The 25,947-nt window shown below is 38.8% G+C and overlaps 2 protein-coding genes across 2 annotated transcripts in view; one reads left to right on the top strand and one right to left on the bottom strand.

Moving 5' to 3' along the window:
* Positions 1–12,908, top strand: part of LOC107698521 (potassium voltage-gated channel subfamily H member 3-like) — a 100,569-nt gene extending 87,661 nt beyond the window's left edge. Inside the window, exons 10-14 of the mRNA XM_016499542.1 lie at positions 4,622–4,836; positions 9,474–9,730; positions 10,239–10,339; positions 10,960–11,012; positions 11,704–12,908. Coding sequence (XP_016355028.1) covers positions 4,622–4,836; positions 9,474–9,730; positions 10,239–10,339; positions 10,960–11,012; positions 11,704–12,642 — 1,565 coding nt within the window. The 3' untranslated portion in view covers positions 12,643–12,908. The remainder of the gene's footprint in view (positions 1–4,621; positions 4,837–9,473; positions 9,731–10,238; positions 10,340–10,959; positions 11,013–11,703) is intronic.
* A 4,114-nt stretch (positions 12,909–17,022) lies between these two features.
* LOC107698522 (armadillo repeat-containing protein 8-like) overlaps positions 17,023–25,947 on the bottom strand; it is a 16,063-nt gene continuing 7,138 nt past the window's right edge. The window contains exons 7-22 of the mRNA XM_016499543.1: positions 25,346–25,426; positions 25,172–25,247; positions 24,299–24,389; positions 24,151–24,211; positions 23,860–24,060; positions 23,585–23,680; positions 23,333–23,415; positions 22,814–22,895; positions 22,647–22,733; positions 22,121–22,213; positions 21,885–22,034; positions 20,202–20,297; positions 19,394–19,489; positions 19,128–19,200; positions 18,427–18,520; positions 17,023–18,322 (exon numbers count right to left, since the gene is read on the bottom strand). Of these exons, the coding sequence (XP_016355029.1) occupies positions 18,289–18,322; positions 18,427–18,520; positions 19,128–19,200; positions 19,394–19,489; positions 20,202–20,297; positions 21,885–22,034; positions 22,121–22,213; positions 22,647–22,733; positions 22,814–22,895; positions 23,333–23,415; positions 23,585–23,680; positions 23,860–24,060; positions 24,151–24,211; positions 24,299–24,389; positions 25,172–25,247; positions 25,346–25,426 (1,494 nt within the window). The 3' untranslated portion in view covers positions 17,023–18,288. The remainder of the gene's footprint in view (positions 18,323–18,426; positions 18,521–19,127; positions 19,201–19,393; positions 19,490–20,201; positions 20,298–21,884; positions 22,035–22,120; positions 22,214–22,646; positions 22,734–22,813; positions 22,896–23,332; positions 23,416–23,584; positions 23,681–23,859; positions 24,061–24,150; positions 24,212–24,298; positions 24,390–25,171; positions 25,248–25,345; positions 25,427–25,947) is intronic.

The following is a 25,947-nucleotide window of genomic DNA, read 5'->3' on the forward strand; positions in this document are numbered from 1 at the left end:
CTGCAGTAAAAGATTATGAGATGCATTATTTGAATGCTTGGCCAAAGAGATGTGTCTTTAATCTAGATTTAAACAGGGAGAGTGTGTCTGAACCCCGAACGTTATCAGGAAGGCTATTCCAGAGTTTGGGAGCCAAATGCGAAAAAGCTCTACCTCCTTTAGTGGACTTTGCTATCCTAGGTACTACCAAAAGTCCAGAGTTTTGCGACCTTAGGGAGCGTGATGGATTGTAGCGTGGTAGAAGACTAGTTAGGTACGCAGGAGCTAACCCATTAAGGGCCTTATAGGCAAGTAATAATATTTTGTAACTGATACGGAATTTAATAGGTAGCCAGTGCAGAGACTGTAAAATTGGGGTAATATGATCATATTTTCTTGACCTGGTAAGGACTCTAGCCGGCTCAGTTTCTCCAGAGTGGCTGCAGGAGCGTTGATGACGACACAGCCGTTTCACGATTGGCCAGATTCACTGCATGACAACTATCACGTGTGTTTCGGGTTTATTCTAACCTTTTAAATTCCAATAATAGCCACAAATCTGTTTTTAGAACAGCTTTTTTACTGTAGTCGCAATGTTATATTGAGTCACGTTTATCATACAACACTGATGAAAACATATATTCCCCCACTTTATTAGTATTTAAATAGTATATGTTTACGTTGAACTTTATTCTTGAACAGATGGCGATGTATTAAGACGTAGTCCTATATAATCAGTATATATCTGTTGCTCGTGAAAACGTTTCTGAAACATCTGTATATTTGACAAATAATTGCATTTAATTCACTTCATCTGTGATAGAGTATGCAAACACCGCGCAAGCGTCACTAACGGAAGCAGAAAGTGTCCAACGTGACGACTCCGTTTTCAACTCCGCCCCCGACTGCAAGCGGCTACTCTTGTTGACTGCCGTCTGTAGCCGTGCTTGAAGTCGAACGCACCTATTGATGCACGTGGGGAGTGAAGGCTGGCCCGTGTGGTCTGATCCAACAGACAAGCTACTATAGCTCAAATTGCTCAAGAAGTTAATGCTGGTTCTGATGGAAAGGTGTCAGAATACACAGTTCATCACAGTTTGTTGTGTATGGGGCTGCATAACCACAGACCAGTCAGGGTGCCCATGCTGACCCCTGTACACCGCCGAAAGCGCCAACAGTGGGCATGACTTCAGAACTGGACTGCATAACAATGGAAGAATGTGGTGTGGTCTGATGTATCACATTTTCTTTTACATCACGACGGCCGGGTGCATGTGCGTCGCTTACCTGGGGATCACATGGCACCAGGATGCAATATGGGAAGAAGGCGAGCCGGCGGAGGAAGTGTGATGCTTTGGGCAATGTTCTGCTGGGAAACCTTGGATCCTACCATCCATGTGGACGTTATTTTGGCATGTACCAACTACCTAAGCTTTGTTGCAGACCATGTACACCCTTTCATGGAAACAGTATTCCCTGGTGGTTGTGGCCTCTTCCAGCAGGATAATGCAATTTGGTCAGGGCTGTTTTGTCAGCAAAAGGGGGACCAACACAATATTAGGAAGGTGGTCATAATGTTATGCCTGATCGGAGTATATATTTAATAGCTTTATAAAGAAGTCTTTTATGTCACCAAGGCTGCATTTATTTGATAAACAAATATATAGTAAAAACCGTAATATTGTGAAATATTATTACAATTTTAAATAACTGTTTGCTATTTTTATATATTTTAAAATTGTATATATTCCTGTGATGACCGCTGAATTTTCAGCAATCATTACTCTACTCTTCAGAGTCAAATGATCCTTCAGAAATCATTATAATATGATGATTTGTGAAACATTATTATCGATTTTAAAAGCTGTTGTGCTGCTTAATATTTTTATTTTTTTCCCTAGGATTCTTTGATTTAATTGAAAGTTTAAAAAGAACAGCATTTATTTGAAATAGACATATTTTGCAACATTATAAATGTCTTTACTGTCACATTTGATCAGTTTAATGCATTCTTGCTCAATAAAAGTATTAATTTCTTAAAAAGTGTATATATGTATATGATGCCACTGGGTATAGTATATGAAGTTGTATATAAATCTCACACTTATTACACCTTCCTTTTCCAGAGAGTGAATGGACCATTAGACCATGGCATATACAACCTTTAAGATTGAACTATTATATCTTAAAAGGAAGAGGAAAAGTAGAGCTGTGAATTAATGCACACACACATTCAGGAGCACATATGCCTGCCTGTGTTCCCATGCACATCCACTCACTGTCACTGAGACACTGTTTGGTTCGGTGTTTGGAGGATCTGCGTTTGATGTTGAAAACACACCACCTGCACACACGCAAAGTAATGGCACTTTCCTGTGGCGTTATCGATCTGACAGCTTGACCCGAGGATCCACAGGAGGCTCCGGAGAATACTGGAGAGAGAGAGAGAGAGAATGAGAGACAAACAGATAGACAGCCAGGAAAACGGAGAGAGAGCAGGAGAGAAAGACACTGAGCAAATTGGCAATGACTGATAAAAAATTTAAGCTTGAAACGAAAGTGAACGATTAGTCAAAACAGACAGCAATAAACAGTTATTCTCAGAACCAGACCAATAAAAACACGCAGACACACAGATGTCTCTGAGCTGCGTTTGTAGGGGGAGTGATTGTCTTAATTAAAGCTGTGATATGAAATAGCTTCCTCCTCCTAGACTCATGTCACCTCACAATGAGATTAAACGTGTTATTGCACTGTAGAGCTACAGTCTTTTGGGGCTGTAAGGAGAATGAGAGACTGATTCTGAGAAAGGACAAGAAAACATATATAGAGACAAGGAAAGGAGGAAACAACGAGATGGAGAGTGAGATTCCTCTTCAGGCCCTGTCACATGGCTCACGTCAGTGTTGACTGATGCATTCAACTCTATGGATTGAATGCACACAAATGACTCTTTTCATTCATGTATATTTACTGTATTGTTTCCAAAGAATCCTGTGAATTCTGTTATTGAACATTTAAATTAACCAACAATTTTTCTTGCTACAATCCCATGCACACGTCCTGCTTTTTGCTATATATAAACCATCATAAAAATCATGCTTCTGTGACACTTTCATGCCGAGGGCAAATAAGCACATAACACTTAAAATCACTATAAAATGAAAATTGCAACCAAATTTTCTTTGCTGTTGTGACATATATATTCAAATGAAATGGCTTTTCAAACAAGAAAAAAAAATGTGGGGTGGAATTTGATTTTGTGTTTTGGGAATTGATTGGATTATAGAAAGTGGGTGATGCAAACTGAATAGATGAATGTTTTATGTGAGTGGCTGCTTGAGGAAAAGTGTTGAAACTCATTTGGCCATTGGACAACATTTATTACACAGTTCTTGAACCGGAGCGCATGCCATTAGAAAAAAGATGTTGAGACAGTGTGGATATGTTAATGTTTTTAATTAAACATTATGAGGGCACTTTAAAAAAAAAAATTAAAATATAATAAAATTTCCCTAAAATATAAGAATAGTCCATTTTAATTTCATGGTCCTGATGGAAGTCATGTATTTAATGAAAATATGGAATCATGGGATCGACTAACAAATCAAGAATTTACAAGAACAAGAAAACATCAGTTCAGACCTTGCATGCAGAACAGTTACAAGTAAGATTTCTACCACATTGCTTTTTTATATGTTCTGACTTTTTTGATTGATGCGTAGTTTGCAAATACAGTTTTGGCAGAATACATGGCTACTTTGTCAATGGACAATCATGTTTTTGCTCATATAGAGAAGCAGAAGAGAACAAGGGGTAAAAGAGAGAACAAAAAGAGAGAATAAGAAAGGATAACAAAACAAACTGCAGCCATTGTGTTCTGCCATGTTATCTTAGAGATAAGATGCATAGAGCTCTTATAAACATGACAGTACAAACATGTAACCACACACACACACACACACACACACACACACACACACACACACACACGACGTATCATACACCGGTAAAAGAGAGAACAAAAAGAGAGAATAAGAAAGGATAACAAAACAAACTGCAGCCATTGTGTTCTGCCATGTTATCTTAGAGATAAGATGCATAGAGCTCTTATAAACATGACAGTACAAACATGTAACCACACACACACACACACACACACACACACACACACACACACACACACTCCGTGCATAATTACCACACCTGCTTACTTGATGAAAGATGCACATATGGTCTACCACCCATCTCTCCCAGCACTGCTGAACTCAGTTGCCTCCAATGTGTGCTAACTGGTGTGCCATCCCCAGAATGCACTGCTCTGACATTTTAGCACACTTCAGAATTTGTCACTGCTTTCATAGTCCCTTTGCACCAAACCAGAACATATTTTTAGCCTCTATGCTGCCTTGTGTGCCTCTCCTGTGTCTCATTTTCAAACCTAGAACAGAAAGCTTTTGCTTAGAACTTTAGCGTCTAAATTTGATTGACACTCTGTCTTTGTTTACTTGTCTGAATACGTTTACACAAAATACTGGAAGGATCTAATATACATATGCAACTTTAAATGTGTATTTATGAATATTGCATGACAAAGCCTGTTTAAGCCACAAATGAACTTCTATCTGCTTTTCTCAAACAGGAAAGGGAGACCTGATTGGATCGGACTCGCTGACAAAAGAGCAGGTGATCAAGACCAACGCAAACGTGAAAGCACTGACGTATTGTGACCTGCAGTACATCAGCCTAAAGGGACTGCGTGAAGTGCTGCGCCTCTATCCTGAATACGCCCAGAAGTTTGTCAGCGAAATTCAGCACGATCTAACCTATAACCTGCGGGAGGGCAGTGGAGCTGACGTGAGTGATGCTTGCAAGCATACATGATGGTATTCAGGGCAAAGGGTGACAATCCCAGTGTATTACCTTTGATTCTACATCTATGACTGTAAAGGTCAAGCAGTGTGTACATGTGCTTTTTTTAGCCCGAATCATGTGCATGAGGGACTGAGGCAGTTGCCACAAATGTACAGGGCAGGACTGGATTATCAATATTGTACGGTTGTGCAGTGGAGCTGATATGAGTCCTATAAATAATGCATTATTCAAATAGACAAACACGATAATAGTGCCTTCATGAGCATTATGGTTCATATTCTCTGCTGTATCAGTTCTTTTAGATTTTTCTTATACAATTATTTAGTAGATATAAAAATAGAAACATGTTACATACAGTGTACATACATACAGTTTTTGGACAGTTCACCCAAAAATGAAAATTCTGTAATCATTTAATCCAACCTACAACATATAAAAGAATACTCTGTACTGGTGTTGTTTAATTACAAAAAAAGATAGGAAAGGAAAAGAAAAGAAAAGAAAACTAGACTTGGAACCATGTAAATACTGTTTGAGGCTACTTTCTTCTCCATGACAAGTAGATTAGAAACAGAAAGTTGTGCAGCATTGCTTTGTGTATGGTAATAACTGGGGCAACCGTTGTATTTATGCTTTTCGTGCTGAACATTCGGACTGGTGTGAACAGTCACTTTAGAAAAAAGCATTTGCCAAATGAATAAAAATGCAAGAAATGTAAATCTGTAACCCTCTACTGCACACCCAGTTGTCCATAGTGAATTGTGCATGTAGAGTTCCGAGTTACTCAATTAATTCATGAGCCGTGATCTACAGACTGGAGGTATGTGTGTGTAACGCTGCATTGCCCACATCCACAAGCAGCAGAATACAAAATGGATCCCCATCTGCTGTCTTTGGCATCTTTCCTTCCTTCTTGCACATTCTTGAAGTCCGTGTCCTTTCCCTGACTTAGATAAAGCCCCTTCCCCCCTCACCTTCAGGATGCATATATGCCTGTGCATGAGACCCCTCTCTTACAAACACACACACACACACATTCTCCCAGCCTTGAGTGTAATTTGCAAGGACCGGAATAGCAGCAGGCTGCAGTTTGGAGTGTGTCGATACTAAGAATAGCACAGAGGGAAGGCGGGGACTCCGTGCTGGCTGGGTCCCCCGCGCCTCGAGCTAAGATTGGATCCTGTAAGATAAAAATAGCACTGAAGTGAGAGGCGTGGGGGATCACACACACACACACACACACACACACACACACACACGTGCGCATTCTCCCAGCCTTGAGTATAACTTGTGAGGACAGGAATAGCAGCATGCTGCGGTTTGGAGTATGTGCCGATACTAAGAATAGCACAGAGGGAAGGCGGGGACTCCATGCTGGCTGGGTCCCCCGCGCCTCTCGTTTCAGTGCTATTTTTATCTTACAGGATCCAATCTTAGCTCGAGGCGCGGGGGACCCAGCCAGGGGGGGAGAGGTGCCTCTTTTCTCTCCTTTTCACTTTTTCCTGCAGTGCTGCTTCTGCAAGGTGTCACATGCAGCTTTCACTCCAGCTGGAGAAAGATATTGCTGTGTTTGAGGAGAGAAAGAGGGAGATAAAGTGAGAAAGAGAGGGAAGGAACGAACGATGGCTGGTGGAGTGGCAGGGACATAATATGTCAATATATACGAGATACTGTTGCAGTTTAACCCTACCTCAAATCGAGAGGTTTTCAATCGGATATACAATTTTCTCATAGCATTATGAAGGGATTTGTTTGACCTAGACCACCCAGAACACCCTATCGGCTGTATAGCAATGCACTCTCAAAACACCTTAGCAACCGCATAGAAATGCCCCGTCAACCAGCAACAATAGCTTGACATCTTGGCAGTAACTTTTGCATATGCAAGCACTTCATTTCCTTCATTTTCCTAAAAATCAAGTTTGTTTGTGCCATGAGACATAACGGATCAGCATCAATGCTCATTTCACATGTGTGCAACCCCAGAATGCACAGAGAATACCAATGAACGCACACTCACACATACATTTGCACGTAATTGCATAGCTGGTGAAAATAGAAATGTGATTACTGGGCATTACTATTAACTGTCTGTGTGTGTTTGTGCACTAGGGCTTTGGAGGAAAAAGGTAATGCATTCTTTCCTCTCTTTCTTGTTATACTTAGCTGTGATTGACTGAATTTGGCGACTCGAGGGACATGGAAATGCCCGAATAAACACCTCGTTCTCTCTCGCTCTCTGGAGGTGGGGAGGGAAAGAAAGTGAAAACTTCTGTAGAAACACCAATTTAAGCATCTTATACACATGCACACATGCTCCCCTCGTGCCACTGGAGTCTGTGTTACTAAGATTGGAAGGAGATGGCTAAAAATAAATTCTGCTTTAGGTGGGGTGTGGGACTGCAGTCGGAGTGTGGGGGTGGAGATCATGAGAGCAACGGGGAAAAAAACAAGATGTGAAGAAAGAGAGAGGCAGGGTGCGGAGAATGGGAGGGGGATTGCAGATAAAGATGGAGAGATTTCAGTCAAATTGAATAGGGGAGAGCAAATGTAGGGATGGGAAGAAAGGGAAGGGGGAGACGTTCATTAAGATTTGCTCAAATTGTTATTTTTCAGTCTCTTTCCTTCTTGGTTATGTGATGGAGTTTGTTAGTAATACAGGGATGCGGGCTGTGTGTGTGTTGCCACCCTATAGCGACGGACGGTGATTGACACAGTCTTTTATGTGTTTTGACAAAACAAAAATAAACAGTGCCGCCTCTCCTCTCTGCAACCTCTTCTGTGGTGCCGCAGGATTACTCTGCTTGCAGCCATTATTTTTTATGACATTCTAAGAACATGCAGTGCTGAGAGTTAACAACGAAGAAATCGAAATCAATTTCAGCTTCTACAAAGAAGAGTGTTTTTGTGTGCAACAATACAATAGAAAGTGCAATGGAAAATATGCAGAAAGTTGAGGTGGAGAAACATGGTAGAAATGAAGAGAGGAGCAAGAAAAATCAACAGGCTGTGTTAGTCTGCCACGCACTGGTCATGACTCTTTACTACCCATTTGAATTTTCAGATTTACTTGCTATTGAAGACCAAGAATGGTTTTTATAAATGTAAATTTTTCTTTAATACCTAGATTTGCATTTTTAGAAGGAAGTACTAATGCTTGCAAGGTAGCAGTAGAATAGTGTTAATGTTAGAGGTAACCCTAGGTTCAACACAATTCCACAGTGAAAAGTGATTATAGATGGCTAAAGAATGTAAGATCACAAATTAGCTTGCAAATAAATGCAGGTGAGAAGGCCGGCCACTATTCAGTATGCAGATATTGCAGTCAGATTGTTGCCAATTTGAACGTGAACATTTTGTTCAAGACTATGAATGGAGGATTTGAACACTAATGTTCATGTTTTTTGAAAGAAATCTCTTTATTTGATAAAAAATACAGTAATATTGGGAAATATTGTTACAATTTAAAACAACTTTTCTAATCTATCTTAAAATGTCATTTATTTCTGTCACATGATCCTTATTCTAATTTTCTTTTAACGTTTTTAAAATGTATCAATTGCGGTGTACAGCGTTTATTATGAGGGGGTAGAATCCACAGCTCAGTACTCACTACTCAATACTCATGAGTACTTTTAAATAGGCTACTCTTTTACTCTTACTCAAGTAGTTTTTTGGACAAGTAATTTTACTCTACTCACACTACATTTTTTGGAAGGTAATGGTACTTTTACTTGAGTATATTTTTTCAGTACTCTTTCCACCACTGATCTTAACCAATGATTCCTAATTGCATCTACTTTCGGAAGGCCAAATACAGTGCTTTTGCACTGAATCACACAGCGTCTCCCTGACATGGCTGCATCAACACTACTTCTGTTCCTGTTCCTAATATTTCCACATAGTGACGTAGACATGTGGGGGCGTGTTAGAACGAGCCGTTTTAGGTAGGCGTGGTTGACTCTTAACTTTTATAAAGAATATCTCTTTGGATTTGAGACTTTAGTCTTTGCAACTTTACAGATCTTCTTTATGCACCAAGAGCTTGTAACACTCCAAAGAGAAAGGAAAACTTGAAATCGCATCATATGACCCCTTTAAAATGTAGAAGACATTGTCCATTAAGGGTTTTTAGAGTTTATTTTGCAGAATTAAACAGACAGACTGTCTGTACATTATCCCAGTTATTATTACACAGCTACTGTACTTATCAAATAAATCAGTACATAGACATTAAATATCTATTTATGTTAACATGTTTTTAATAAGTACCATGAAAGAGTCCATAGAAAGATATTAGGTCACATCAAAATTAAGCTTTCCAGAGAGATGTGTAATAGAAAATAAATGTCCAAGATATACATCTCAGAAATAGAATACACCTGAAATTAAAAAGGTTCAAATTATATTATATAAAAAATGAGCAGAATCAGAAAATTAAGATGTACAAGGTGTACAAGGTGAAGAATAAAAAAGATTAGCAGTGTTACTTTGCAAGTACTGTAGTAAAATATTATGACACAAGCTCTAATTATACCACTTCTGCTGATCGAAGGCATGTGTATCTACTGCGTTTCATACTGACATAAACATAACTAAATCTGCTCTGTCTCTCTCAGCTGGACTGGGAAAGCAATGGTGGTCTGGGGAAGAAACTTCCTGCTATCCGTGAGGACGAGGAGAATGATGAAGAGCAGCACTCAGTATCAAGGGCCCCACGTTCTCCTCTTCGCCTCACCCGGGGCCTCAGCTCCCCCCTGCGATCGCCTCTCCTCCCCCCTCGCCCCTTCCGCCCTCCGTCAGACCACACGCGACCCGCCACCCTCCAGATCCCTGTGGTCAGTTTCAGCAGCGTCCCTCCAGAACTCAGCCCCAGGTACACATACACATCACATCCTCAATGAGCTGCGGCCCTCTGGTGGCTCTCACAAGAACTTTACAGATTCATAATTTAGAAGAAGTATCCAGCTATTCCATGACTTGGAATAATTAAGATCTTATATTTTTGCAAGACGTCTCTTATGCTCATCAAAGCTGCATTTATTTGATAAAAAATACAGTAAAAACAGTAATATTGTAAAGCATTATTACAATATAAAATAACTTTTATATTTTAAGATGGAATGTATTCCTGTGATGGCAAAGCTGAATTTTCAGCAGCCATTATTTCAGTTTTCAATGTCACACGATCCTTCAGAAATCATCATAGGAATAAATAAGAGTTTAAAATATATTAAAATAGAAAACAGTTTTTTAAAGTTACTAAAGCTATTTTAATATTATTGTTAATATTATTATTTCAGTTATTTTTAACCACACTGAATGAATCTCTTACCAGCTCTTGATCAGCTGTACAACAGTGCATTTGTCTGATGTCTCTGCAGGTTTGTGGACGGCATAGAGACAGAAAGCAATTCCAGCTCAACACAAAGGTTTGAGTTCGGTCCCACCCTACCTCAGAGCGGTCCTCCATCCCCTTCCCCAGGTACAAACACAACTACAAAGCAGAATGCGATTTCTGAAAGGAAATATTATCAAGTGATATTTCCAAAAATAGACTGTCTTGCACAATCAGACTTATTCTGCAGCTTATTCTGTCCAAGAAACGCCCACTTAGACAGGAAGGGACCATCTGACCAATATGTAAAACTGCCAATTATTTTTTTTTAACGTGACATTTAGGGCTGGTACATCTGAAATTGGATATGAACCTCAAAGCAATACAGAATATTTTGCTGCTCAGAGATATTTGTCCCACTAAATGTCTCAATCAAAACTCTTCAGTACCTTTGAGGATAAGACTTTTGATGCCACAGACCTTGAACTTTACAAACCTTAGCAAATCAATTTATTAATTTTTTTCCCTCTCAATCATTCATCATAGCAGCCTGGGAACTTTACTAATGCAACTTTAATTCCGATGCACAATGACTTTAAAGCTGGCCAATCAGATTGCAGCTCTTACAAGTTTTGTGTGCAATATGCATCAGAAGGCCAGGGAACCGTTTTCTTCATCCATCCAAGCCTCCCTCACTGTTTGCTTAAAAAAATATGTTTAACACTCTCTATAACAACTTACCTCGTTTTGTGTGCATCTGTGTGCAGTGAACCAGGAGCAGCTGGAGACCAAGCAGAGCATCACCAAACTGAGTGAGGAGGTAAATGAAACTATAAAATCAGAATTAATCAAATTATATTATATAATCAGTGTGACGCAAACCTCCAGACCAATTTCGGTCTCAAGTACTACAACACTGTGGATAGAATTTTAGTGCTCGGCACCGGAATAGGTCTCGAGTCTGGGTCAAGACCAAGACCATGGAAATACGGTCTTGGACTCAGACAAACTCCTGAGTACTACAACATTACTCAACATGCAGGTTATAAAATCCCTTTATATCTGTGAAGATGTGTGAAAAGTAGATCAGGCTCTACCAAAACCAATAAGCCACTAGAGGCCATGCATTACATTGATTTTACCACTTTTAAAGGGTGTAAGACAAGTGGCTTATTGATTTTTGTAAAAAGGCTGCTCTACAGCACTATCATAAAAGACATCTTTGTTCAGTAAGTACAAGATAGTAAAGAGTCAGCTGGTCAACATAGCAAAATAAACCCAGAGAGATTGATCAGGACCTGGATGCTAAGCGAAAAGCTCTTCATATCCTAAAACGGCTTAATTTTGTGACAGCGGAATGATTCAAGAGACATGCAGCCACTACACCCATAAGGAAATAGGTACCTGGGACATCGTTTAATGTGAATAGTTTTGAATGAAGAACATCCAGTCAGATTTTATAGCCAGAACTATATGTTCCATAACTTACATTCTGCTGATCTCATTCACAGATGACTAGTCTATCCCAGCAAGTCTCTCAGCTGAGCAAAGAGCTACAGGAAATGACACGTCTCCTCCGGCCCTTGCTTGTCATTGGATCTCAACCTCTCCAGACAGCCCTTAGGCCAACAATGCTTCCATCTCCCAGCAGTAGCAGCGGTCCAACAATATCCACGCCACCAGCTCCTTCGCCCACAGCCACATCGTCTGCACCACTCAGATCTACTTGCACCCTATTGGACAACGCAGACACTGGGAGCATTGGCTTGGCCAGCTGTCTCATACCCACCAACTTGCCGCAGAGACCCCAAGCACAGGCTCAGGCAGGCTGTTCGAGGGAACCTTCCTTTCCAGTCCTTCTTTCTCCAGTGACAGCCCAAACGGAGGGGGAAGGCACTCAGGCAGCTCCGGCCCAGCCACCGCAAGCCAGCCACCCCCTATCCCCATCTCTAACCTTTTCCTTCTCGCTCCCTTCTTTCCGCTCCCAATCTACTTCCTGCTCTCCCTGCCAGGGTCCTCACCGACCTGCCAGTCATAGCAGAGGTTTGCTACCTCGACCCCCCTCACAGGACACCTCACCTCTACCGCTGTCTCATTGCTCTGCACCACCCTCAATCAGTAACTCCCCTGGTGACCACAGGCTGGGAATCAGTCAGTTTCCCTCATCCCCTTCCTCCACTGCCACCGCCCCTCAGGTCCAGCCAGGGCCGTGCACCCCTCCTTCTTGTCCGCACACCTCCCCTTCTTGTCCACACACCTCCCCCCCACCCTTGCCCTGCTTCCTGGACTCCCTGCCAGAAACCCAGGCCTCTTTTGTCACTTCACAGTCCCCGCAGAACCCCAGGCCGGGACCTCCTCAGTTAGAGTTTGAGATGCAAGAATGGGCAGCAGGAGGAAGGCCTTCCACAGAGCATATCAGCTTCATAAATGAAGAGGGACCGCCACTGTGAGAGACTGAAAGATGAATACTACGATTAGTTGACTTAGCAAATAGGGGAGTGGTGAACTGGGCTGTGACTGCAGTTACCCCAACACACCTACATTCTGAATGACAGACAAAACTGATTGCTGTTCCTTCAGGATGATACTCTTGTAATTGGATAGCTTGTGGCTCTTTTCTAAACCCTAGTGAGCTGCCTACTTTTACAGACAGCATTTTTAGGTATCATAGGCAATTAGGCATGGTACTGACACCTTTTTCAAATGGCAGACATCTAAAATGATGCTGTCTTAAAAGATACATTGTTTTGGCTAAAATCTATGTCACTATTATATGTATGCATCATGGATAAGACATCTCCGAATGCATTAATTGAAAAGTTTTATCCAGGAGTGTCGTACTTGTTACATAAAACAAAAACACACAAGAGACTAATGCTGCATTTATACCATGCCGTAATTACTGTTATTCTAATTATTCTTGTATTAAGTCATAGTCAATTATGAGAATTATTAGACATAAGTATTACAGAAAAACTACACTGTTATTTTGAGTGTTCCCACATGATGTTGCAGCGATCAGGTGGTACAAGTTCAAGCTTTGATGGTTTTTAGACTGGGTTTGGGAACTTGTCAGGTTGAGGGACAATTGCTACCAATGAAAACGGTTTCAATTCAGTCATTTATGAGGTTCCTTTTTGGTTAGAATGCTACTTTAGATTGTAGCTGCCTATACAGACAGCTTACAATAAGGCAGCGTACTATGATTTGGAAGCGAGCCACTGTGGCATTCAACACTTGAGAGCACCTCATTACCTGACACCAGTCAGTCACTCTCCTCCGAGCACAACTTCATGAAGTTCCTCTTCTAAAGGCATTCTAGGGTCTTCCCAGGCATCATAATCAACATAAAGCATGGTGACCAGAACTGCGAAGATCCTGCTTTGGTCATACCTTGCTATGGGAGTTTAATATAACAAGTGAAAGTGCACTGATTAACTTGCATGGCTGTGCACTAATCATGCACAGAATACAGGAATTGTCAGGTGGTATTTCTTATCTCTGTATTACCAAAACAATGTTTTTACTCTACAAATTACCCACTTTGCAAATCGAGTTCATATTTGAATTTCCAGATTTGGTAAATGAATAAGCTGTCACAACACATTATCCATAATACTTCATTTGTTTCATCCAGACTGTCCCAGGCTACTTAACACATTCACTAACAAGAATCATGAGTTGCATATTCAGTCAGAATGGAGACCTTGGGAAATGCCTGTCCTCCACTTCTGGAAAATGATCAATAAGCTGAAAGTGTAACACGTCGCTGACACGCACACACACATATATATATATATATATATATATACACATACAACCAGGGTCCAGATAGATAGATAGATAGATAGATCAAAAACAGAGAACAATCTACAAATACTTGTTCTTTTCTGAAATACTGTTAATCTTCATTGCTCAAAATTTGAAAGAATATTAGCTGTGGGTATACCACTGTTCAACTAACATGTTTGACAACATGCTCCTCAGCAAAGGTTAGTCTAGCCTTTTGATTCTTTCTGCTGATGAGAGGCTTGGTCACTACAGATTACGCTTTCAGTACGACTTCTCTTAAATGTGCCGAGTCAGATCCATACCCTGTTCAGCACTGGCGAGCAATTTCAGATGCAGTGTTGAATCGATTCCCCATTGAGAGTCTCTGCATTATCCTGTCTTCTAGTGCATTTGTCTTACGTGGACAACCAGCCTTTTTGGGGGACTTGAATCAATTAGTGTCATTTTAAAGATGCAATATTCAAGAAAGTACAGATTTGGAACGACAAACTTCTCGTGCAGTGGCTGAAAGGGTCATCGCTTTGGCCTACATCTGGACAACCTTCTGTCGCAGGATTTCAGTCACCTTAGAGCTGCCCGTCATCTTGCAATCTCAGTGAAAATTAGAGGAATGCTGCCAGTTAAATAGGGGTTGTCATATAATTAAGGAAATTAGCACCAGGTGCCAGAGTAACACCAATAACTTGGAGGTATCTGTAAGTGTTCTCTAATTTTGATCAGAATTATTTTTCAAATATCTCATGTAAGTCTTTATACTGTGCTTCACAATACGATTAATTAATGAAATATGCTTAAAAACTGCCCTTCTACTCCTGTTAGAATGACTTCAAATAGGACTAAGGGGTGACCTTGAAATTTAGGAAAGTGTAGGTTGTTCTCTAATTTTGATCTCTATTGTGTGTGTGTGTATATATATATATATATATATATATATATATATATATATTCCCAATCACAAATGATTTATTTAGCACTTTGTCCCTTGTATAGTTGCAGCAACTAGCGCAGAACATTGTGTCGCTCACAGTATCACAGTTAAGCCACCCATCACAAAAAAAAACTCCTCTCGATTTTCTTTATAATTTGGTTTCATTTCAGTGGTTTAAATGTCACAAATGTGCCGCCACATTTCCGGAGCTATGACAATAAAAGAAAACTAAAGTTTTGATGTTACATTTCCCATTGAGTTAAAAGTTCAAATGTTCACTTGCATTGCTTCGAATGGATTTGTTCAAGTTGCAGAGCAGCCAAAACTATTGTTCATACAGTGTAAAAAAAAATTATAATAAAAAAAATACCGTTATATGTTGAAATCACTAAAAGCATTACCAGCCATCTGGCTGTTTCATTTACTCACCAAAGCCAATTTACTCACATTTGCACTTGGCAAGTGTTAATTTTTGACCCTGCACACACCATGCATGATATGCAAAGCACTTTAGTATATAGTAGCCTAATAAGTCATGTTCTGTTGCCCAAGTTACTCCTATCTCCTTTAAAAGAAGTCATAAAAGGCATACTTAAGACAATTATCAGAATACCGTACTTGGAACAAAATGGTCAAACTACTATCATTGTAACATGCGAAACAGTAATCATATTTAGCAGTCAGACTATGAAGGGGTCGGCATGTCAGATACTGGGCAGCCCATGCAGGGTTCTGAGAGCTTGGCATGACACCTAATAAACAGCCAGAGAAGTTAGCATATCTACAACTGAAATAAACACATATACACAGCTTTAGCCATCCTGCCAGCGTGCCTTCTCATTAAACATATACAAAACATCCTATAGCGCTCCCCATTTTTCAGCGTTCACAATACTTATCAAAAGCTGTTGGTCATATATCACAGTAGAGAGCACTGCACTTTTATTTCACTGTTCTATTTATTTGAATGATTTTATGTATGTATTTCTCTGCTGTCCTGATAAGGGAACCTCACAGATTATTCTTGCAGCTGGTGCCCACGGAAGCAGAAACACCTCAAACTGAATTAGTTTCTCACCACCGTGTGATTATGGATTTCAGTAATGAAGATCACCTCAGCATCTCTGATATCTGATGACCAGCAACAGACTGGCTAAAACCGAGCAGCCAGTGTCACCTCTTTTCTCTAGCTGCCATATAATTTGGCACATCTCTTGGAACCATACAGATATCATCTCGTTTTATTAGTTTGATGAGGACACGCATGGCACGTGAGCCATCTGTCCATCTTTACTAACGTGCACTTGCTTGAATAGGGAAGAGGCACGTTGTTTATAACACAATAGAATACTTTGGTTTCTATTTTCTTTACCTAAGTCAGGGGGTATGAATATGGATAGTAGGAACTTTGATGGACTTTGGGGTTTCCTGCATGTCCATTTATTTGCATGAGGAATGTGCCTGCATATATGGGGGGAGGGGTTGGGCTGCACGACCCAAGGCAAACGGGTCCAGATGTATTTTATTAACTGTAATGAGCTTTATGAGAGACGCTTACCAAGATAATAAAACAACAGGTGATGATTTATAAGAATAAAGACTCCTGTGTTCCTTTTAAAACAACTTTATCCAAAGAATTCACAAAATACAAATTAAATTTGGTTGATCTGAAATAACAGTTATTTCAAAACAACCAAATACTCACTTTAGTTTGTTAGTTTATTGTTCTTTTTTTGGGGGGGGTTCTGCTACATTTTTTTTTTTGCCACAAGATAGGACATTGTTTGGATTCAAACCATAGACTGTAAAAAAAGATCGACGATGCATCTCCACTTCCTTCCACTATAGAAAATTGAAGCCAAAACATCGCAGTATTGCCAATGACATCATTTGTGCAGTAGTGATTGTGAGGTAGAGCAGCAATATCAAAGTCCCGCCCAAAGACAACACACCCAGTTTTTATAGCATCAAATAACTAATTAAAAGCAAACATATTAGAGAAACAGACACTTGAACAAACATCAGTGTGATAAGAATGACGGAAACCATCTTTGGGAAACATTTAAGAGTAATTTGATTTTTTTTTTTTTTTAGCTTAGCTTACGTCCCATTCGTTTACTTGGAGAGGGCAGGGTTTATGACCTGTAGTGCAGTCAGCCACCAGATAGCGGTCAAAATGTTTTGGCTTCGCTTTTCAGGATGTGTACTTATCTTGATTCAAATGTGTTTTACCCTATATGAGCACCAAGGCGCAACATGTCTAAAGCATGTGATAACTGATAGACGTCATCATCAGCAAGTTATTCAGAATATTTTGGTTTTTCTGCAACTTTTTTTTTTTTGGTAGCAAAAGTAGAAGATTATATTATTTGGGGAAAAAAGGGTCACAGGCAGGATTCAAACCTGTTTTTCCTACATGAGCACCAAGGCATGACATTTCTGAAGCATGTGCCTCATATCCAAGCTCTTTTGTGCCGAAAAGCCCTTCCTGACCCAAAAAAAAAAAAAAAAAAAGACACAAAGCAGTGGGCTGCTCCATGGCAGAGGCCTGCATATATTTGAGTGGAAACATTCAATATAGAGCTTCAAAAAGTGGGAGTTATGAGGAGACTGATTCATGTAAAGATAAAGGGAGTGAAAATGGGAAAACAAAGAACCAGTGTAAGAGCAAACAAACTTTCACCTTCTGCTTGGGGTTGGATGGTTTCTACGAAATGTCTTTGTATATGACCCAACATGCTGCCTCTCCAGATATACCCACATCAGCCTATATTACAGAGAGGAAAATACAAAGGGGAAAAACAACCTGAAAGGGAAATTAAAAATCCCAAAAATATATTTATATATTTATATTTATATATATTTACGAGGTATGTATCCACAAAAACGAACAAAAACAAGCAGTCTTTTTCTAACCTTGTGTCAAAGTCCCAATTAAAATAATAATAGTTATAATAATAATAATATCAATTGTAAATCAGCAAACCAAAATAAGGAGACTAAGCTCCTAGAAGCGTAGCACTGAGAGTTCAGTCAGCTTTCTCCAAAGGGAGTCCAAAGCATCAAAGCCTCAATCCACCAGGTGGCGCTGCAACACACGTTGAGAAACTTTTTTTTCCTTCATATTAAGTCCAAAAAAATAATAGTTCCAAGAGTTCAGCAGAAAACGTATTAAGCCAACGTAGCTGAAAGCCTGTGGCCCCCTGGCAACCGTGCCTCTGATTTCCGAAGCTGTTCAGGGTCTCCACAACAAAAGGTGTCTTGTGCAACAAAACAAAAGGAAGAGCAAAACGAAACTCGAATCTAAAACAAAAACACAGGAGATGTGATCCTCCTAGAGATTGTTAGTGAGGCTGTATCCCGCCTTCCTTCAAGGTCATGCCAGATACTGCTGCATCGCTGTTTTTGCCCTGAGAGAAAGAGGGAGATGTGAATGGTTAAATCATTACTATGGCAACAAACCAAACATAAGATGAAACAACTACCGACAGATGAATGCCAGTCTGTCGATCACCTGTCACAGAGGTTGGGATCTGATGCCTGGGTGAGTTTGTGTAAGATATCAACGAAGCCCATCTCCCTTAGCTTGTCTTGTCTCTCTTGTGAGCCTGGAAGAAGTGAAAAAAACACAAACTTGTATTCTTGACAATACACAAAGAGTCCTATTTAACACGAGGACTGGTCTTACTATCAGATACAAATAAACAACACTAAGAAAATCTTCACAAAATGTATTTCCAATGCTGCACTGTTGTTATTTTCTGAAACAGCATTGTATGCCTGAACAAATTGTTTAGAGGAATAATAATAAATAATAATAATAAGAGCCTCCAAATTAAATATTTAGGACAAAATTAAGATGTTAATATTCCATAAATATTTTCCCCTTGCCATTTAATCAATAACACCATTAAATTTAACATAATAAATTATTGGTTGTTAGGGTTTTATTGTGTATTCTTTCTTTAGGACATTGAATGCCTTAATTCAAACTGAAAACTTAAACCAGATAGACATTTTAAATATATATTATATAAAATAATAATAAAACAAATGATTCATGATTAATATTTTAATGATAATTTGACAGCACTAATGACACTTTTGCTGTAAATGCTTTTGTGCATGTTTTTATATTTGGACAAACTGAGAGAACATTACAGTTAAACTGTCCCACTACACCTCCACAGAACCCAGGTGTCCTGAGCTCCTCACCGTTCTCCTCATTCCAGATGAGGTTAGAGATGCAGAAGGTGGCAGCCAGCTGCAGCTTCACATTGGAGTGACCCTGAAACATAGACAACAGAAGAAATTACACAAAAGCAAAAGAACTATCCAGCAAGAAGGGGCAAGAGCAAGGGACAGTGATAAGGTGGAAACAGGCAGCAGCACAAGGACACTATGGTACAGACAAAAAAAAAACATTTATTGAAAAAAGCCCACAACTGAGAAACCAGATGAGCTAATGACAATGCACTGACCATGTAATATTTAATTTTTTGGAGCATGTCATCATTGGTCATAATGAGTTCCTTGGCAGTGTTTCCGTCAGCAATATTGGCCAATATGCACAATGTCTGCAAAAGATGACAAAGCATTGTTAAACATCAGCTCTGGAAACTATTAAAATCAATGCTCCTAAATGAATGTTCTGGGTTCCACAGCAGTTATCTGCATGTTTAAGGGAATATAAAGACGTTCCATATATTGTTTTAAACTTAATATAGAAAACAATTTAAGATAAATTTTATATAGGAAATATAGAAAACAATTTAAGATCAATTTTATAACACAATATTACTGGTTTTACTGTATTTTTAATCAAATAATTGCAACATTGATGGGAATAAGAGACTTCTTTCAAAAACATTAAACATGTATATGCCACAAAAATGCCATATTTACACAGTTTAATGCACCACAGTGTATCACACTCAAAACCTGATAACTGATTCCTGTGCAGTCAGAAAGAAAAAAGTAAAATAAAATAAAAATATAAATAAAAAGAGGTGCACCAACTGATAACAAGACAAAAGAGCTAAAGACTTTTTCTATGGCATTTAAGATATGAACAGTTTTACATTATAAAAAGTGATTTTAAGACCTTAATACTTTTCAAGGACTTCTACAGACACCTTGAATAGACATAGAGCTTAACTTGTATTAAACTGGGAACATTATTTTAACAAAATGCCTGTGGAATATAATAGCTGCTTGAGATGTCTTACTAGTCTGATTCTGTAAGACCCAGTGAGCACAATGCCATCTTAGTGTGTTTGAGCAGCTCACCTGCTCTTTGACCTCTATGCTGTGTTCTCCCTCCAGGATAAGCGTGACCGCTTGCATTATCTGCTTCCCATGTGAGCTCATGATCTGGTCTATATGCTGCCAAAGACGGGGAAAGACAATTAGTGAGTGTCTTAGACAGTGGAAGGGAATATATCAGGCCAAGTGTGTGTGTGTGTGTATGTGTGTGTGTGTGTGCGCGTACTGGTTTATATATCCTGGTGGGGACTTAAACCTGACTACACACAGAATGAAGACAGACACGGTTTTTGTTTTATCCAGCTGGATTTACTCAGTGCAACTTAAACCATCCAAGTGAAAGATATAACACCAACATGTCAGAAAAAAACAAACAAACAAAAAGCAAGCCCGTCGGCTGCTCCTTCGTCGAATCCGCCGACCGCCGCTCACTCTAGCCGCCAGCCTCCGCTCACTCAAGGCCGCCGTGAGTGACGCTGTGTTTCGTTGTGAAAGCGAAACTACTTTGTTTGGCCTTCCAAAAGAGGACACGACTAGAAATCAGTGGTTATTTTTTAGTGATTTCTCTGAGACCTTATATGTCACAGTTGTAAGTCTGGATGTCCTGTAAAGAGCACATTCAGGGCTTTCCACAGATACCAAATGTTTGGATGTTTCACCATGGCCACTCCCTCTCCTTGGTCTTAAAAAATGGCTGACATTAATTTAGTAATCAAATTCAACACCCTTATGGAAATATTATATTTTGTAATGATCATTTAAATCAGACTAAATTTCCAATTGTTTGTTATAAATCAACATCTCGAAAAAATGTTATGGGGTTTCAAATCAAAATATGACTTTCTATTATGAAACAGGACATCGATTTCATACATGTCCACTGTAGAGGACACCAGGACTAAAAGCATGTTTATTACACATTTTGGGAGACACAACAAATGAATAGAGGAAGAAATTATATTTCAATATTCCTATGAATTATTAGATATTATTATGAAAATCTTGCCAATTATTACTCCCATTATTACACTTCTTTTTTCATTACGTTGCCCCAAAAACAAATTAATATGCAAATTATATACAGTGTATAGATACATTGTACATAATGGGACAACCTGTTTATGGCCATTTTACGCACATGTTGCATAAAGCAAAATGGTATAACAAGTCATTCTGTTATATCTTTCATAACATAGTTGAGAATCATTTTTATACAAAGTTTGGTATAAAAATCACTGTTTTTGCCTTTTCATGTCTATTAATGTATTTTTATTTATTTTAAAAACAGGACTTTTTAAAGTCCTGGTGTCCTCTACAGAGGACATAGCATAATATATGAATTAAAATATAATTTTTCAAATTATTTTATTTCAAGTTATTTTTCCATTTTTTTCTTATGCTCTAAACCAGGGGTGTCAAACTCAATTCCTGGAGGGCCGGAGCCCTGCAGAGTTTTGTTCCAACCCTGCTCCAACACACATACCATGTAGTTTTCAAATAAGCCTGAAGGATTTGATTAGTTGGATCAGATGTGTTTAATTAGGGTTGAATCTAAACTCTGCAGGGCTCCGGCCCTCCAGGAATTGAGTTTGACACCCCTGCTCTAAACAATGTAATGACATGAAAAATATTAAATTCAACTTCTTTTTTTCTTCTGGTAGTCAGGAGGTTAAATATATATACATATATACACATAATGTGTGTTACCGGCCGGGTGGAGAGCAGGTTTCGAAGTAGCCCCAATGTTTTCATGAGCACATTGGTATCAGGATCAGACAGGAGTCTAAAAAGCTGTTCTGTGCCCAGAGCTTGAACTATCTCCACCTTCACCTTCTGATCTGCCTGGAAGGCCATGTTCTGCACAAACACACATTACAGATTCTGATGACATAGAGTGTTTTCATACTGAAACTCTGGTGTGGAGCGAAGTCAGTTGGTCTTACCATGAGAGCCCAGATGCTGTTGACCCTTAGAGCTGGACTGTCACTTTGTGTGAGGCTGCATAGTAACTCAATGACCCCAGACTCTAAGATAGGCTGTGAACACACATATCCGCAGTCACCTTTTTAAAGCCCAGTGGCACTGGGAATAACCCTGGCATCTTTATTTAAAAGAAAAATCTTATTCTTCTGTTAATAATATTGCTATATGCACAAAGAAAATGTGAGTGGTCAGTGATTATTAAAATATCTCATTTTATTAAATTACAAAAATTAAACCAATAAAGAAATATATTACTATAGTAATAATATTACACTGTAAAAAAACAGAGCATTTAATAATAAAGTTTAAGAAAAACTTTGATGTTGGCTTGAGAAAGCCTGACCAGAAAGTCTGAAGTAGTTTTAAAAGCTTTAAGTTTTACGTAGTTCAATTATAATTATAATATTCCTTTTACTGAACAACTGTAAGAAATGTAAAATCCTGGCTGTATAACGCTAATAAACCAACAAAGTGCGTGAACTTTACCTCTTTGCTGGGTGAAAACTCCAGCAGTAGGTTGCATAGTGTTGAAGAGGCCATGACCAGGACCTCATCTGGTGCGTTCTGTAACAACTACCCACAAAAACAAATGTGCATTCAGTTAGGGTTTGATTAGCGTTCAGATTTAACTCAACATCATCTGAATATCATACCTTCATTAGTGGCTTCCATACTGCATGATCATGGAAACTTGTCCTTAGCTGTTGTACAGACCGTGATAAACTGTGCAGACATCTAGAGGAAATTTTAAAGAAATAAATTAAAATAAAAGAGCAAAGCAAAACCTTTTATTCTCTCAATTCTTTCAAAATCCAATTGTTGTGCATTTTCAACAAACATATTTTACATTTATACAAGTATTCAAACATTTGAAGTCTATATGATTTTTTAAAATGTTTTTGAAAAAAGTATTTTATGCTTATCAAGGCTACATTTATTTGAAATCAAAATCTTTTGTGACATTAGAAATGTCTTTATTGTCACTTTCACACACATATATATATATATATATATATGTATATATGTGTGTGTATGTGTATATGTATATGTGTATACATATATATATATATATATGTCTTACAGACCCCAAACTTTTGCATGGTAGTGTACAATGGCGGTTTTAATTCTCTTAATTTTTTTGCCAGTCAATTAAGAGAAAAGGTGCATCATACCTGACTGCTGCTAACCGTACTTTGATACTAGATTCTGATAGGCCACTAACAATCCTGTCCATCATGTTTTCCGTCTCTGTAATCTGTAGTAGGGAAATTAATGTTAACATCCTAAGAAAATTCACCACAGCTACCTAATAACCTGTTTTAATTGTCAAGGTATCAAAGTAGTCAATATTCCAGTCACGCCGTTGACTATTTTTTTTAAAACAGAGCACTTACAATATAATATAATAGAATAGAATGCATCACCTTTTTCCTGATGTCCTCGTCATTGGAGCCCAGCGAGGCATAAAGTTTAAAGGCTGCTTGCCGCAGCTCATGTGCATGTTTCAAGTCATGGTCCAACTACAGGAAGACAAATGATCAGTTAAACTGAGTGTACATTTCATCGGAAAAGCAAAAGGTACCTGGTTACACCTACTATTGAAATCTATATACTTAGCTTTATACAAAAACAACAGAAGTCTCTGGTATGTCCTCATTTAGAAAGCTAATTAAATGCGTGTATGTGTATGTGAAGTTACCCTCTTAATATCAGTGATGGCGCTGACAGAGCTCGGGTATTTAAAGTAGTCAGCCAACATGGACACGAGGTGATCGGTGACGCTTGCAATCCGCTGTAGTTCTATGTCCGTCTCCATCAGGTAGGCTAGCGTCTCAGCCCCCTCCACTCTCTCCTCCAGTAACCGCTCTTTACTGCACATCCGCACCAGGCACGGTAAAGTCTGTCCACACACGCAGAACTAGTTCCTATGCACTTTCAATGGTGACACTTTTGCATTCATCACAAATATGTAGATGTTTTTTGGAGGTACCTTTAGTACAATACAGTTGTCGTCTGTCCTGATGTCTCCTGCTCGACACATGTATGTTAAACTGAGAGAAAAAGAGCACGGGTTTGTAAAAGCTGAAGAGATTAACCATGTATTTTCACAAATAACCTGCGAGATGAGATTTGCTCACCATTTGGCGGCTGTAAGCTGCATTTCGATGGGTTTGTCCCTTTGCATCATTCTAACAAAAACCTGAGAGAGCTGCTCACCATCTACAAGCACTGAGAAACATATACATATAAACAAAATAATATGAGTTTCAGCAGGCTTAAGCATTATTTTATTAATTGTCTCCATAGACATACAGAAAACCTAAATCAATGTTTTAAGCTTTGAACCAAACCACCAGCTCTTACATAATCACAACATCTGATTCAAAGAAAAAAGGAACATTGCAAAAAATGATGAATCAGACTTTATGTGATTTGCTATGAGAAAACTCTGCTGATAATTTTAGGCTCTAATACTACACCATAAACTAATCAAATCAAATGTTTGCCGTCAGTAGGATTTGTGCAAAGGTTTTGAAGTCTCTAATGCTCACAGGCTGCATTTATTTGCTCAAAAATACAGTAATATTGTGAAATACTGTTACAATTTAAAACAACTGTTTTCTATTCTAATATATTTTAAAATTTTATTTATTCCAGTGATGGCAAAGCTGAATTTTCAGCAGCCATTACTCCAGTTTTCAGTGTGACATGATCCTTTAAAATCATTCTAATATGCTGATTTGGTGCTCAATAAACACTTATTATTATCAATGTTGAACACCGTTGTGCTGCTTAATATTTTTGTTCTGAATGTTATGTTTTACTTCCAGAAACCTACTGTTGTGCACTATTATTTTATTTCACTGAACAGTGTTTCAGATATTACCAAAGATAATGAAAAACTGCAACACAAAAGAGAAGTCAAAGATAATCTCTGATGAACGTAAACCAGGATGACAAAATAAGTGGTTATCAAATGATGGTAGACAGAGGATGAGGGTCGTGCTCACCATTCACCAGTGTCATAGAGACCTGAGCGTTCTCATAGGCCAAAACTGAGAAACACTTCAACGCCTGCATCCGTACCTACAGAGAGAGTTCACAAAACATAATTACCCAGAATACACTGACATGCATCAAAAATACAATAATAAATGGAAAAGCCATTCGGTTCCTTTTTGTACCTTATAGGAGGGAGAGATGAGCAGAGGAGCAATGTTCTGGATGGCACCATGGTTAAACAACACCGTCTGATGTTCTGGAGTCTGGACACACACATTATTGAATGCATTTTTCAATAGAGACAAAAGAAAAGATTACTTTGCCAAGAAGCCTAATCTGTAATACTGCAAACATTTTACAGTTTGCCGTGTGGCCACAGGTGCATGCTAATCCTTAAAGGGATAGTTCACCCAAAAATGAAAATTCTGTCATCATTTACTCACCCTCATGTCGTTCCAAACCTGTATGAGTTGCTTTCGGATGTGGCTAATCTAATCAGAATTTAGAGCTGGAACTATTTGCTTTATAATTCTGAATAAATGCATATTTACTGTGTTGTGTGCAGGGCCGCATTAAGACCTCAATGGGCCCCGGGGCTATGACTTACTGCAGGGCCCCCGTCACAATAATGATATAGCTTAACATAGGATTTTTATCCAATCAAAGTTGCATAATTCTTGTTACCAATTCCAATATCTCAAAATAAAAAAAAAATACTAGCCTATGTAAAAACAAACTTACTGAAGACAAGTAAACAGTCATGAATTACAATAGAACAAAGAAA

This window comes from Sinocyclocheilus anshuiensis, unplaced genomic scaffold, assembly GCF_001515605.1.
Source record: "Sinocyclocheilus anshuiensis isolate Anshui unplaced genomic scaffold, SAMN03320099.WGS_v1.1 scaffold138, whole genome shotgun sequence".
In the NCBI taxonomy this organism is placed as follows: Eukaryota; Metazoa; Chordata; class Actinopteri; order Cypriniformes; family Cyprinidae; genus Sinocyclocheilus; species Sinocyclocheilus anshuiensis.